The sequence below is a fragment of the Peromyscus californicus genome, unplaced genomic scaffold (assembly GCF_007827085.1).
Source record: "Peromyscus californicus insignis strain IS unplaced genomic scaffold, ASM782708v3 Scaffold_15__1_contigs__length_86483966, whole genome shotgun sequence".
Classification (NCBI taxonomy): domain Eukaryota; kingdom Metazoa; phylum Chordata; class Mammalia; order Rodentia; family Cricetidae; genus Peromyscus; species Peromyscus californicus.
The window spans coordinates 20,934,008-20,948,389 of NW_026294447.1; the positions used below are offsets into that span (position 1 = coordinate 20,934,008).

Below are 14,382 nucleotides of genomic sequence, written 5' to 3' on the forward strand. Positions count from 1 at the left end.
AGTTAGTGCCCTCGGGTGTGTGTGGTACATGCGTGTCAAGAGTGCCTGTGTATGCCTATGCATGCATGCAGAGGCCAGAGCAGGCTTTCTCCTCCAGTGCTCTCCTCTTAATGCCTTGAGCTGGGGTGGGGTATGTCCTCTCACTGAAACAGCTCACCATTTAGGGCTAGGCTGCCTTACCAGTGAGTTCCCAGGACCCTTCTGTCTGCCCCCTCAACACTGGGGTTATATGCATGCACAGTCACACCATGCTTTTCTACATGGGTGCCAGATATTCAAACTCAAGTCCTTACACTTGCATGGCATCCACTCACTCACTGAACCCCTGACCCCAAAAGCAACAATTACAATTCAACAATTTCAATTCTGAGAAGTCTTAGTGTTTTTTCAGTAGCAACTGAGTTATAAGTTCTGTAATGCCAAATTCAATTCCATTTGCAATTTCTTCTAAGAAAGAGAGTATTAATATCTTGTAACTTTTTCTTTCAAATAGCTAACTTTTAACTTTATAAGAACGTCCTACTAAGTAAATAATGTACTTTATTCTTTGCTAACATTTTTGTGGAAACAGTTATAGCTAAACAAGACAACACTATTTACTAGTAAAGTAAAACTCAAAGTACTAGAATGTCTAAGCAGATTATTTAAATTGCATTATCTGAAACTTGGGAATGAGCATGACACTGGCTCCCTTAACTTATTTTCATAGCACAAAAGCTACCCCAGGTAGTGCAAATACTTTGTAAAGTATCCTTAATAATGTTTGTGTTGTAACCTTATTAGAATATCAGTACGTACTAGGAATATAAAAAGAATAGCATAAAAATGAAGGACTAAGAAACCATCTCCATTCCCTACTTTAATCGTGGAGAGTATTGCACTTTATTATTCAACATGAAATGATGTGGCCAACAGCAACATACAGGTACACAATTTAATATTTATTATATGCATTTTATATACATTATTTTTCAACAGCTGTACGTTTGCTTTGTGGTACAATCTTAAAAATTTGCTGATTCATAGTCTGGAAAACAAAAACCTTACAAAACTCATCAAAACTGGCAAACTGATCAGAAAAGGTTTTTGGAAGACTAGAAAAAAATACTTTGTCTTAATCATGCATTACACAAAGAAAATCTTTAGTTACACCATAAAATTAAGCACATCTAAACAAAACAAAACAAAACAACAGGGGAAACTAGTCCAATTCCAGCAGACTTCAGTATCCTGATTCGACTTTCTTAAATATATGTAATGGCAATAAAATATTCTCCAATTTTTTTTTAAACTAGATTGTTTTGTTTTGGGATCATGGTAAATCAAGATAGTATCTTGGGGAGAAACACCTTGGTTTGTAACTTAACTATAAAATATCCCATTTTTAGTCTATTTTAGACTGTTCAAAGAGTTCCAAAATAGATACACAGGTTCCCTTAGCACATTAATAAAAGGATATAAAGACCAACAAAAAGTGAAATAAATAATAGGCCATTAGCAAGATGGATAATCCTTGATAAATAAACTTGTAAATACAGTAAGATGTACAAAATATCACATAGTGATAGGATGTCAGATTAGTTTTTAAAGAGTTCATTTGGAGTACTAGACTCCACAGCTTTGTTTAATACACTTAATAGTCCTTGATTCATGGAGACATGTAGATGAAGGTGATTTAGCATCTTAGGAAGGACTTAGCTGAGCTGTATTAGGCAAAAGGAGGACAGGAAGTGGTTACAGATGGCAGGTTAGTGAGAGCTCTGTGTTTTAGGGCTGTGTAATGCAGAAAAACATCAATATGATCTTGAGCACTGTGGTAACAGGCTAAATATATAAAAAGACTTATAAAAACTAGAATTTTATCCAAACATTTTGTGCAACTAATGCTAAAATATTTTAAGTTAAATTTTCTTTTCTTTCTTTTTTCTTTTTTCTTTTTTAAAGCAAAATAAGTTTAAAAGGGAATCTGTGGCATTCAACTGATAAACGTAAGGTAACTAAGAGATGAAAAACACTACTCTTGGAGCTTGCTTCCCCACAAGAGCACCACATTCCTAACCCTAAGGCAGCACACAGAGTCCAACAAAAAAAATGTCCTTTATTTATTTAATTTTGTTGTTGTTGTTGTAAGATCAGACTCCACATTGGCTTAAACACTTAAAAAAAAAAAAAAAACTACACTCAGTTCATATCCAGTATACAGCACAGATACTGGAGTCCTTTTTCTTTCTGTCCCACAAATACAGTTAATTACAGTTAAACTAATAAGCCTGACATGAAGATGTGATTCCCAACAACTTAAGCCTGCCCCCAATAGCTTTACCCAGGCAGATCACATGTAGTGTCCTATCAGTAACCTTCTTGATGGCAGTGATGCAGACAAACCCTCTTTCTGACCAAGCCAATCTTTTTTTCATGATGTGAGTCTATGTCGGTTCACACAAATACTTTGGCAAGGGCATCAGCTCCTGCACTGGCGATATATGCCTTTGACGGATGGAAAGCAACATCATAAATTGACTCATCCAATTTCTTCCTATGAGCTGTGATTTCTTGTACACATGTCTTACTGTCCAAATTCCATAATCTAATGGAGCAGTCATGGCCTGTAAAAGACAAATAAAGCTTGTTACTGAAGACCAATTCTTTTATGAAGTTTGTGGGTTGTACAGTACAGAAGTTCAAACTTACTTCCAGACATCAGATAGATTCCATTGGGATCTACTGCTAAACTTGTAACAGCATCCAAATGAGCTACCATAGAATGGATCATTTTACCTATAAAACAAAATAGGAGATTCACGTTGAAAGGCAGAAGCTAAAATACACCATTAACATAGCAGTATTTTCAGTTTTGGAAAAATACTCATATTTTTACAATTTTAACCATTTGGGAGGACACAATTCACAGTGGGTACCACCACCAAGATCTCTATCACATGTTCATCACTGAAAAAGAAAATCGTGTTCCCAGTATGCAACCCTGCCCAGTCCCTAGGAACAACAGTCTACTCTTTCTAGAGACTGATCTATTCTGGATATTTTATACTAAACAGATTCTGAATACGTGCTTTTGTGTCTGGCTTCTTTCACTTAATATATTTTTCAAGATGCATCTATTATACTAATAGTCTGAAGAAAAATTTTAATATTGGTATTTTTAAGACTTTGCTCCTAAATGAAACATTGCCCTACAGGTGGGAGAAAAAGGCTCACTGGACTCAGTAGATAAACCAAAGGTCACATGTCTGAGGAAAGTAGAATCTTGGAAGATTCTGGAAGTCCTGTCCCACCCACTCTAAGTTTTTATTTCAATTTTTAATTTATGTGAATGTATGTGTGTCTGCGTATGTGCACAGGAGGTCAGAGAGGTGCCAGCTCCTGAAACTAGATTTTCAGGCATAGCTGCCCACTATGGGTACTGAGACTTGAACTCAGGCCCTCTGCAAGAACAATCTGTGCTCTTGGCCACTGAGCCATTTCTCCAACCCTTAAGTTTTCTAGAAGTCGTAAGCAAGTGCTGGGGAAGAGCCTCTTCATGCGTATGAATGTTTTGCCTGCATGTAGGTATATGTGCACCGAGTAGGTACCCGATGCCTCCAAATGTCAGAAGAGGGCACTGGAAACTGGGACTAGAGTTACAGATGTTTGTGAGGCACTTGCTGCTGGGAGTCAAACTTTGCAAGAGGAACAAGTGTTCTTAACCTCTGTGCCAACTCACCAAGTTGAAATTTAAAACAAGCTGTAAATACAAAGTTGTGCAGTACAAAGTTTTGGAGGGAAAGAGTGTCCTACAGTGGCAACATGACTTGATGAAGGAAGAGCAACATTATACCTTGATTCATTCTGGGGTCATCCAGTAGGTAGAGGGTTGCCACCAAGCATAACCACCTGAGTTTGAGTCCAGGGAGGAGAACCAACTTTTGCAAGTTGTCCTCTGACCTCTACATTCATGTGCCCATATACACAAATATATGTTGAAACAACAACAACAAAACAAGGCCAGGCATGGTAATGCACGCCTTTAATCCCGGAATCTGGGAGGCAAAAGGCAAGTGGATCTCTGTGAGTTTGAGACTGGCCTGGTCTAGCCTGGACTACATAGAGAAAAGCTGTCTTAAAAAAAAAAATCCAAGAAGGGAATAAAATAACAAATATTGATACTTTATAAAAATCAATTCCCATTTAACCAGCACCACTAGGATGCTGATTTACAGGAAGTCCTATAAATTTAAGTTATGATCATCTGCCATAGTGCTGGCCTTGTGTGACATTTTATACTGGGATATAAGAGACCTACTCTCCTTACTTACCCCTGGGCCACAGCTGTTGACCTGAACACAAAACTAGAATACAGTCAAATATGCAAACCATAAGAAGTTGAATCATTTTTTGGCAATACTTTGCTTCTGCTGATTTCAAGCCACAGCTGCTTATTTCTCATTATCACTAAAGTTAATTAACAGGTTAATTTTAGGAGTTGCTGATACCTCAGTAACATAAAATTTACTTAATATAGTATTTTTAATACAAAATTTTTACTAATTCTTTGAGTTTTATACAATGTATTTTGCTTAATCAAATTCACTCCCCACTTCTTTTTTATCTCCTCCCCCAATTTCATGTCTTTCTTTTCTCTTATTTTTGAGATTAAAATATAATTACATCATTTTCTTCCCTTTCCTCCCTGAAACCTTCAGTGGTGATTTGAACAAGAATGCCCCCCACAGGCTCATATATTTCAATGCTTGGTCATTACGGAGTGGCACTATTTGAGGGATTAGGTGTGACCTTGTTGGAGCAAGTGTGCCTCTGTTGGAGGAAGTGAGTCACTGGGTGTGGGCTTTGAGATTTCCAAGGCCCGACAGTCGCAGTGTCTCTCTTTTCTTCTTATTGCCTGTGTATTCATGTATAGCACTCTCAACTACTTCTCCAGCCCCATGTCTGTCTGCCTGTGTGCTGCCATGCTCTGGACTATGAAAATGGACTAAACCTCTGAAACTATAAGCAAGCCAATTAAATGCCTTCTTTTATGTTGCTGTGGTCATGGTAGCTCCTCACAGCAACAGAATAGTGACTAAAGATACCCTCCCAATATATCCTCCCTTGTTCTCTTTCAAATTCATGAGCCCTTTTTTCATTAGCTTTAACGTGCATATAGGTACATGTATATACATACACATTTCTAAAAGTAACCTGATCAGTGTATATATACTATGTTACTTGTAAGTATGTTTTCAGGGCTGACCATCTGGTGTTGGATAATCATTGTACATGTATATGCATACATATTTCTAAAAGTAACCTGATCAGTGTATACTATGTTACTTGTAAGTATGTTTTCGGGGCTGACCATCTGGTGTTGGATAATCATTGGTGTGCTCTTCCTTGGGGAACAATCTTTCTCCCACTTTCAGCATTTCTTAGTTCCACCTACAGTTCTTTGTATGCGGTTGAGGCCTATCTATGGTCATTGTCCTTGCTCAGCTCATGTTAGGCGGCCATGTTGGTGAGACTATGAGTGTAGCTTCTGTATTCCCAGGAGACACTGTCTCACAGCAGACTTCCCAATCCTCTGGCTCTTACAGTCTTTCTTCCCCTTTTCTACAACGATCCTTAATCCTTAGGTTCAGGAGAATAAAATGTGTAGTCCAGGTTAGCCTTGAACTTGAGCTAATAATCCTCCTGCCTCTGCCTCTTCAGCACACAACTTTAGCTCTTCAAATTTTATTTTGTTTTATATGTACAAGTGTTTTACCTGCATGTATGAAAGTGCTCTGCATGTGTACCTGGTGCCCACTGAGGCCAGCACACACAAAGTGCTGGATCCCCCAGAACTGGAGTTAAAGACCACTGTGTGGATGCTGGAAACTGAACCTGGGGTCCTCTGCAACAGCAGTAAGTTCTTTTAAACACTGAGCAATCTCTCCAGCACAAACTTTCATAATAATAATAATAATAAATCCACCAAGTCCAATCTGTGCTGCCCATATACTCATGGGTACAGGGTCTCCCACTGGAAGATGATCAACCTAAATCCTTAAAGAGGCCACATCTGTTGCAGAATATTTGTTTACACTGTAAAGATGTGTCTCTGCCTAAGGTGCTTTCTGATTGGTTTAATAAAGAGCTAAATGGCCAATGGCTAAGCAAGAGAGATAGGGAAGACTTCCAGGCAGAGAGAGAATACTCAAGATGAATCTAATCACAGGCGCCAGCCAGATACAGAACAAGCTAGACACACAGAATGGGATAGAGGTAAAAGCCATGTGATAGAACATGAATTAAGAAAAATATGGGTTAATTTAAGTTATAAGAGCTCATTGAGACAAGCCTGAGGTGAGATAAAGGCCAACCTTTCATAATTAATAAGTTATTATTTGGGAGTTGGCTGATGGGACAGAGAAAGATTTAATAGATACACATCCATAAAGAAAATGGATTCTCCTTCTTCCAGTTAGGGATGATAGTTCTTGAGCCCTCTCCCTCATACCCTGGAATGCTGACTTGATTTTGTGCAGGTAACCACACCTGCTGATAACATAGTGTCTTTATTAGTCTAGCAAAATTCATTTTTCAGTTCTAGAATCCATTCTTCCCAATAGAAGCCTAAAAAAACTCAAGAGTATAAATAGTTCCCTTCCAACCACCTATCATCAAGCTTCATTTAAAATGTCACATTTATAGCCAAGCATGGTAGCATATGCCTTTAATCTTAGCCCTCAGGAGGCAGAGGCAGGTGGATCTCAGAGTTCAAGGCCAGCCTGGTCTACAATGTGGGTCCAGGAGGGCCAGAGCTACACAGAGAAACCCTCTCACAAAAAAACAAACAAGTCACATTTATGAGGGTGACTCAATTCATTAATTTAGTTCTAGTTTTCTCCTCTCCTAAGAATGATCCCCACCCCCAAATTTATTATGTCCTTAACTAAAGACTAAGATGAAGCTACATGCTTATTGCAGGGGCTATAATTTTCTATCTGTGTGTATGTCTGTGTATGCTGCATGCACATTGATGGTGTGGGTACATGGATAGGAGCACACACAGAGACGCCAAAGCAAAAGGCCACATGTCTTCCTATATGTAGTAGAATATTATTTTAAGGTCTGTTACTTTTGTTTACGTTGCATTTGTTTAACTCTGTGAAGCTGTGTTACTGTGCCTGTGTAAAACACCTGGTGGTCTAATAAAGAACTGGCCAATAGCAACGCAAGAGAAAGGACAGGCAGGAATGGCAGTCAGAGAGGATAAACAGAAGGAGAAATCTGGGAAGTGGGATTGGAGAGCTAGGAGCCAGAGAAGGAGGAGGACTCCAGGGGCCAGCCGCCCCGCTACACAGCGAGCCACAGAGTAAGAGTAAGACTTCTGTTAAGTTCGAGAACAGGAAAAGTCCAGAGGCAAAAGGTAGTCAGAATAAGTTAAGGAAAGCTGGCAAGAAACTAAGCCAAGCTAAGGCCAGGCATTCATAAAGTAATAATAACCCTCTGTGTGTGATTTACTTGGGAGCTGGGTGGTGCCCCCTCCCAAAAGAGTAAAAACCCCCAACATCTACTATTACTACTACCTTGACAGGGTCTCTCACTGAGCCAAAAGTTTGCCTTTTGGGCTAAACTGGCTGGCCAACAAGCTCTCGGCATCTTTTATCTTTTGTCTCTGTCTCCCAATGCTTGCATTACAGGCACGTGCAGTCATGCTCACCTTTTTATATGGGTGCTGGGAATCTGAACTCAGATCCTGATGCTTGCACAGTAAGAGCCATTACCCACTGAGCCATCTCCCCAGACAGATGCCCAATAACTTAGTCAATTCTTCTCCACATTATCCACAAAGTCACTTCAAAATCTGAGTAATCCACCGGATAGACTATGTATAGAGGCATACAACGCTGGACCAAGCTAGATGTTGGTCTAATGGTGACCATAACATTTCAGACCTCTACCAGTAATTAGGACCCTATTTTCAATAATACATACTTGCAGTTTCACTCATTTAACCAACTCTTTTTTCTGGTTCCATCCTCCTAGTAACACCGTCTTCCATTACAGTGGGTGGATTCCTAGTTAAGGAGGTCATTCAGTGGTAGACATTTGCCCTACAGTGTGCAAAGCCTGGATTCATTTTTCGGCATCTGCCCCTTCCCCAACAACAAAATAAAAGATGACAAACTGTATCTTCTATAACTGAGAAAATGTAATACTGTATGCCTAGAGCTACTCAAAGTGCAAATGAGCTTGAGTGCTCGCTCAGGTCAAGAGCACCTTCTGCTCTTGTAGAGGTCAACCCAGGTTTGGTCTCCAGTACCAACCTGACAGTTTCAGACGATCTGACACCCTTTTCTGACCTCTCAAGGCAAAATACCCATACACAAATAAATTTTAAAAGTACAAATAAATTAATATATGCAAGTCAAATGGAACAATATTTCACAAACAGTAAACAATAAAACAAGTCTGAGGACCATTTGTTTCACTCTGTTCACCAAAGACCAATGGTATCAAGAATATGGCAGATACTTGGACTGGAGAGATGGCTCTGTGGTTAAGAGCACTTGCTCTTGTAGAGGACCTAGGTTTGACTCCCAACACCCACATGGTGGTTCAAAACTATTCACAACACCAGTTGCAGAGGATGTAATGGCCCTTTCCGACTACCTTGGGCACCAAGCATACACATGATATACATGAATATGGATGGACGGGCAAGCAAACACTCATATAAATGAAATAAAACTTTTCTTGTTTTCTGTTTTGTTTTCAAGACAGAGTTTCTTTGTGTAGCCCTGGCTGTCCTAGAACTCACTCTGGAGACCAGGCTGGCCTTGAACTCACAGAGATCCGTCTGCCTCTGGGATTAAAGGCATGTGCCACCACCTCCCAATGTGAAATAAAATTTTAAAAAGGAAAAAAAATATGTATACAAATGTTGCTACACAAACAAGTTCACAACCAATTAGGTCCTTCCTTCCTTCCATTCTCCTCTCCTCTCACTCAGATAATACCTTTTCCCAGAATCACACAGGACAGTACAGGGAACTCAAAATTTTGTCTTCACCAAAATTTTATTAGTTTTGCAGCACTGAGGATTGGGTCTAGGGACTGCATATGCCAAAACAGTTCTCTCACCTATTAAGCTATCCCTCCAGTACTTTTTCTTTTATGTCTGAGTCAGGGTCTCATTAAACAGTTGCCCGTGTGGTTTTGCTCTCAACTCTGTAAACCCAGGTAAGCATCACCGTCCAAAGTAGGTGGACCACTACTAGGCCTACTGGTCTACTGAAAATTAAACACAAGAACAACAAACAAAAAAGCCCTACAGATCTGGAAGATGTCTGTGAAAGAAAAGGTAGAAACTGAGGGGCTGGAGAGATGTCTCAGCAGTTAAGAGCATGTACTTAGAGATCCAGAGTTCAGTTTCCAAAACCTACATTAGGTGGCTCAAAACTACCTGTAACTCCAGCTCCAGGGGATCTGAAACTCTTCTGGCCTCCACATGCATGCACGCACATGCACACCACACACACACACACACACACACACACACACACACACACACACTTTCCCTCTCAAACTGATAAATTTAAATCTTTAATTTAAAATTTAAATTTAAGTTAAGAACCCTACAGAACAAAGCACAAACTGATCTTTCCAAATCAAAGTTATAAAGCCATACATAAGCATTTTTTTTCAGTTTGGGCACACAGTATAAACAAAAGTTCAACACTCTTTAAATTTATATATATGCGTCTTTTGCTTGCATGTTTGTTTGTATACTATAGGCATGCAGGCCTGGCACCAGAACAAGGTGTTGCATGCCCTAGAACTGGAGTTACAGACAGTAATGAGCTGCCATGTGGGTGCTAGAAATTGAAGAGCAAGTACTGCTAACTATTGAGCCATCTCTCCAGTCCCAAAGTTTAATATTCTTAATCTGATTCTAAAAAGGTCCTCTTTCTCTCTCAAATTTTATATTTCTTTTGCCTATTAGAAATTGCTGCTCCAGCACAAATCCCTACCGCTGTGACTCTACCTCCAAACACCTTTTCTATCTTCTTCCCTTAAAAATCGCAGCAATGGTTCAGCAGTTACAAGCACTTCCCATTCTTCCAGTGGACCAGAGTTTAGTGCTAACACTCATACTCCCCTAGCAAGCATCTGCAAACCCCACTTCCAAGGGATCCAACACTCTCTTCTGGCTTCCACTGACACCTACACCCACATACTCATACACAAACATATACACATAATTAAAAAGAAAACAAAACCTAAAAAAATAAAACCAAAACAAAATATCCATAACGTACTGTCTCTTAAAGAAAGCATAAAACACCACCATATGTAGCAGGACTTACCTTGTGCATGCAGACATATGTGTGCATATATATGTATCTCCTAATTCTCTCAGAAAACAATAAACTCTCAATAAAGCAGGAACAACACCTTTCCATGAAGATATTAAGTACAATATAAAATCTTGAGTACATTTTTAATCATTAAAATTAGTCAAATTTGGGGGTAAGACAAGGTCTCACTATATATTCTAGAATGACCCAGAACCCTTAAGTCTTCCTGCCTCAGTCTCCTACATGCAGGGATTAGAAGCATGTACCACCATGTTTGGCTTACTCATTTATTTATTGAAGCCAATCATAATATCAATTTTTATCATGTTTCAGATTTTTTGAAAAAAAAATCCACAAATTTACTATACATTATATAGTATAGACATTCTAGCTAACCAGAAACACCAGTTATGGGAACAGACTAGGTGACAATATTTAAATCAATAACCAATTATTTTTGACAATACAGTATGTGAAGATAATCTAACAGCTTAATGTAGTAATGTAACTAGATACATATATGCATGTGGTGCTGGGAGATCAATTTTTTAGAATTTCTATTGTGTGGAGCCTACTGTACACCAACAAGGCTTTAGACTTGTTAACAGAAAGAATTGGTAGAATGCAGAAACATTGATTTTGAGACTGGAGTCTCATATATCTCAGGGTAGCCTTGAATTGGCTATGTACTCAAGGATTTTAAACTTTAATAAAAGTATTTTTTCTTAGTTAATGTGTGTATATATGCCAAGTGTCTGCACCAAGTGCATCCAGGAGACCACAGAAGTCAGAAGAGGACAGCAGATTCCCTGGAACTGGAGTTACAGCTATGAGCCACCATGTAGATGATGGGACTCAAACTCAGGTCCTCTGCAAGAGCATCAGTGCACTTAACCACTGAGCCATCTCTCCAGCCTCTCATCTTCAACTCAGATGCTCCTACCTCCACCTTCTGAGATGCTGGGATGACAGGGATGAACCATCATGCTCAGTTTATGTCATGCTGGGGACTGAATCCGGGACTTTGTGTATGTTAAGCAAGCACAGACCCACTAAGCTACATCATCAAACCCTCATTTTATTTTTTACTGTGTAAAATCTTATTGACTCATTTCTTGATTTCTTTCAGAAAAAGAGCTCTAGAGACACCCTTTTTGGTCACCCCTTGTGGTGGTTTGAATAGAATGGCCCACATAGGCTCATATTTGAACTATTACACTGCTGGAAAGGATTAGGTGTGGCCGTGTTGGTGGAGGTGTGACCTGTTGCAGGAAGTGTGTCACTGGGGGTTTCAAAGTCCACACCAGGCCTAGTCAGTCTTTCTCCCCACTCTCTCTCCTCCAGCCCCCCTCAGAGTTACCTTGGTCATGGTGTCTCTTCACAGCAACAAAACAATGGCTAACCCATTCTCCCCAAAAAATAAAAATTTCTGTTAAGAAAGGAAATCTTTTGGCTGGATACAGGGACACATGTCTGTATTTACAAGTACTCAGAGACTGACAGGGATGAACAGATTGAGGCTAGTCTGAGTTACAGTGTGACCCCAGCTCAAACCAACCAATCTTTTTGAAAACATAACAGAAATAATCTCTGCTCTTGCTCAATGGAAGACAATTATGTTCCATAAAATACAGAATTGATTTGAAAAGGCATTTAACTGAGAACATCCACATGAACGTGAATTTGGTTTTCTATGCAATATGTAGATCTGTGAATATTCATTTAGTTCTCACCTTGTTATACAGAGTTAAAGGGAATCTGCCCATATTTGTTATTGGGACTTATATAGTCCTCTAAACGCTGAATATTATTGCCTTGCCATATTCTCATTTGTTGTGTGGCCTGGTAATCTGCTGTCCTATAATAATGCTGTGGTTAACAATGAAGTTTCTAAGTCATTAAATAACCTGCCTGTTTAGGTTCTCCTCAAAGTAGCCCAAGTTGTCAGACATTTCCTGAAAGAGTGTTTCTTTAAGACTTTTTTCATTATGTGACAGATATGGAGACGGAGAGACAGAGACAGAGAGAAGATAAGTACACATGAGTGTGGATGCCTGCAGATGCCGGAGGTATTGGATCCTCTGAAGCTGGAGTTACATGCAGTTATGAGGAGACCTATATAAGTGCTGGGAATCGGACTTGGACTCTTTGTAAGAGCAGTATCAGCTTTAGCCACTGAGCTATCTCTTGAGCTCACCCCGAAGACAGTATTTTATGTAATATTCTAGGTGGTAACAGAAGACAGGTCCTTAGAAATAAATCCACTGGGCCACTGCAATGGTTGAACAGGTAAGGCATTTGCCACAAAAGCCTGATGGCCTGAATTTGGCCCACACAACCTATATAAATGAAGGCAAGCACCTACCCCACAGGTCTTATAACCTCCACATGTCTGCTATAATGCTCATGCTTCCAATTACATACATCATATACACACAATAAATTTTTAGAAATATATACATCTACGACTGAACTATAAGCTATACGATAAAGATGATAGCAAACAGTACCCACCAGGCCATCCATCATTTGAGTCACTGAGAAACAGTTTTAAGAACATACTCAAAATACCATATAAGTGATATATTTTGCTATATTAAAACAACATGAAAATATTCAAATAGAAGATTTTTATCTAAAGAAATGGTATTAGACAAAATATTATACATAATCAAAAATAGAACTTGCACATTTAAGAGTGCTATACTAAGCAAAGCAAAAATGAGTTATAGTAGCTTAGCAGCAAGAATGTAGATCTGTGGTGAGGTAATTAAGTACCATGTGTGAGTCCCCAGCAACTCAAAAAAAAAAAAAAAAAGTTTAACTTCATGATTCCATAAACCACAAGGCAACATTCCTTATATAACAGAAGAGTACTTTCAATCACCCGAAGCCTTACCCGTTTTATTGTCAAAAAACTTGATGTGTCTATCTTCATGAGCAGTTATTGTAACAGGAAGTGTGGGATGACTCACTATTCTGTTAATGTGATTGCTAGATTGTAAACCTGAAATATAAAGGAACAGAGTACTTTAAAATACAAACCACTCGGGTTGAGCCTTAGTAATAGCTCAGTGTTTTAGACTACGTCAGGACCCGGATTGGACCATACAGAAATGATGTACAATCAGTGTAACATAAACTATTTTCCATATTAAATTCATAGTCATTATGAAAATTAGCTAAAGACCACCCTCCTTCATGTGATAATCTTCTTAAAGAAATTCATGAAAACGTACCAGAATCTACCTGTGACGAAAGCATCACCAATGACTGTGATGTTTCTAAATCATAAATTACCGCACTACCAGTATTGAAAGAGGTCACCATGTGAGCTGGATCACAGCCTATAAAGTCAACTGATGTAGGTATTCCATGTCCTGTAAAGAGCCCAAAATAGATTCATGTGTATTTATCTGCACACATACACGCACACACAAAATTCTGAAATTATATGAATAATGAAAAAGAAGGCAATGTATTAGGGTGGCAAGAAAAACTTCTCAGTTATTTAAGAAGTTTTTATTTATAATATTCTATTTTACATTATAAAAAATATAACCAAAGAGCAGAGACACATAAAAATTATTAGTCTAACATGGTGTAACCCTTATCTTGCTATGCATTTTCTTTTAAGGTAGAGGAAAAATAAAAACCTGTTCATTTAAACTATCTGCCAATTTTCGTAGGGAAAATGAAAACAAAACAAAACCAAAAAAAAAAAAAAAACCCACAACAAAATAAACAACCCCCCAAAACAAAGAAATAAACCCAAACCTGGAATTCCCCTACATCATTCTCTTGGAAGACTCTTGCCAAATATTAAGCCTTGCCAAAGAGTTAATACAAGTCAAAATCTGGATCTATAAAAATGAAGCACGCCTTTAATCCCAGCACTACAGAGATAGAGACAGGAGGATCTCTGTGCATTTCAGGCCAGGCAGGGCCACACAGTGAAACCCTCTCTTAAAAAAAAAAAAAAAAAAAAAAAAAAAAAAAAAAAAACTTGGCCCATGCAATGCACTGGTATAATAGTATCCCA

General features: G+C 38.7%; 1 protein-coding gene across 7 annotated transcripts in view; it reads right to left on the reverse strand.

Moving 5' to 3' along the window:
• Positions 1-920: 920 nt before the first annotated feature.
• Strn3 (striatin 3) overlaps positions 921-14,382 on the reverse strand; it is an 89,030-nt gene continuing 75,568 nt past the window's right edge. For all 7 annotated transcript variants that reach the window (XM_052738469.1, XM_052738471.1, XM_052738468.1 and 4 more), the window contains 4 exons: positions 13,580-13,720; positions 13,240-13,347; positions 2,692-2,778; positions 921-2,606 (listed from right to left, as the gene is read on the reverse strand). In XM_052738469.1, the coding sequence (XP_052594429.1) occupies positions 2,437-2,606; positions 2,692-2,778; positions 13,240-13,347; positions 13,580-13,720 (506 nt within the window). In that variant the 3' untranslated portion in view covers positions 921-2,436. The remainder of the gene's footprint in view (positions 2,607-2,691; positions 2,779-13,239; positions 13,348-13,579; positions 13,721-14,382) is intronic.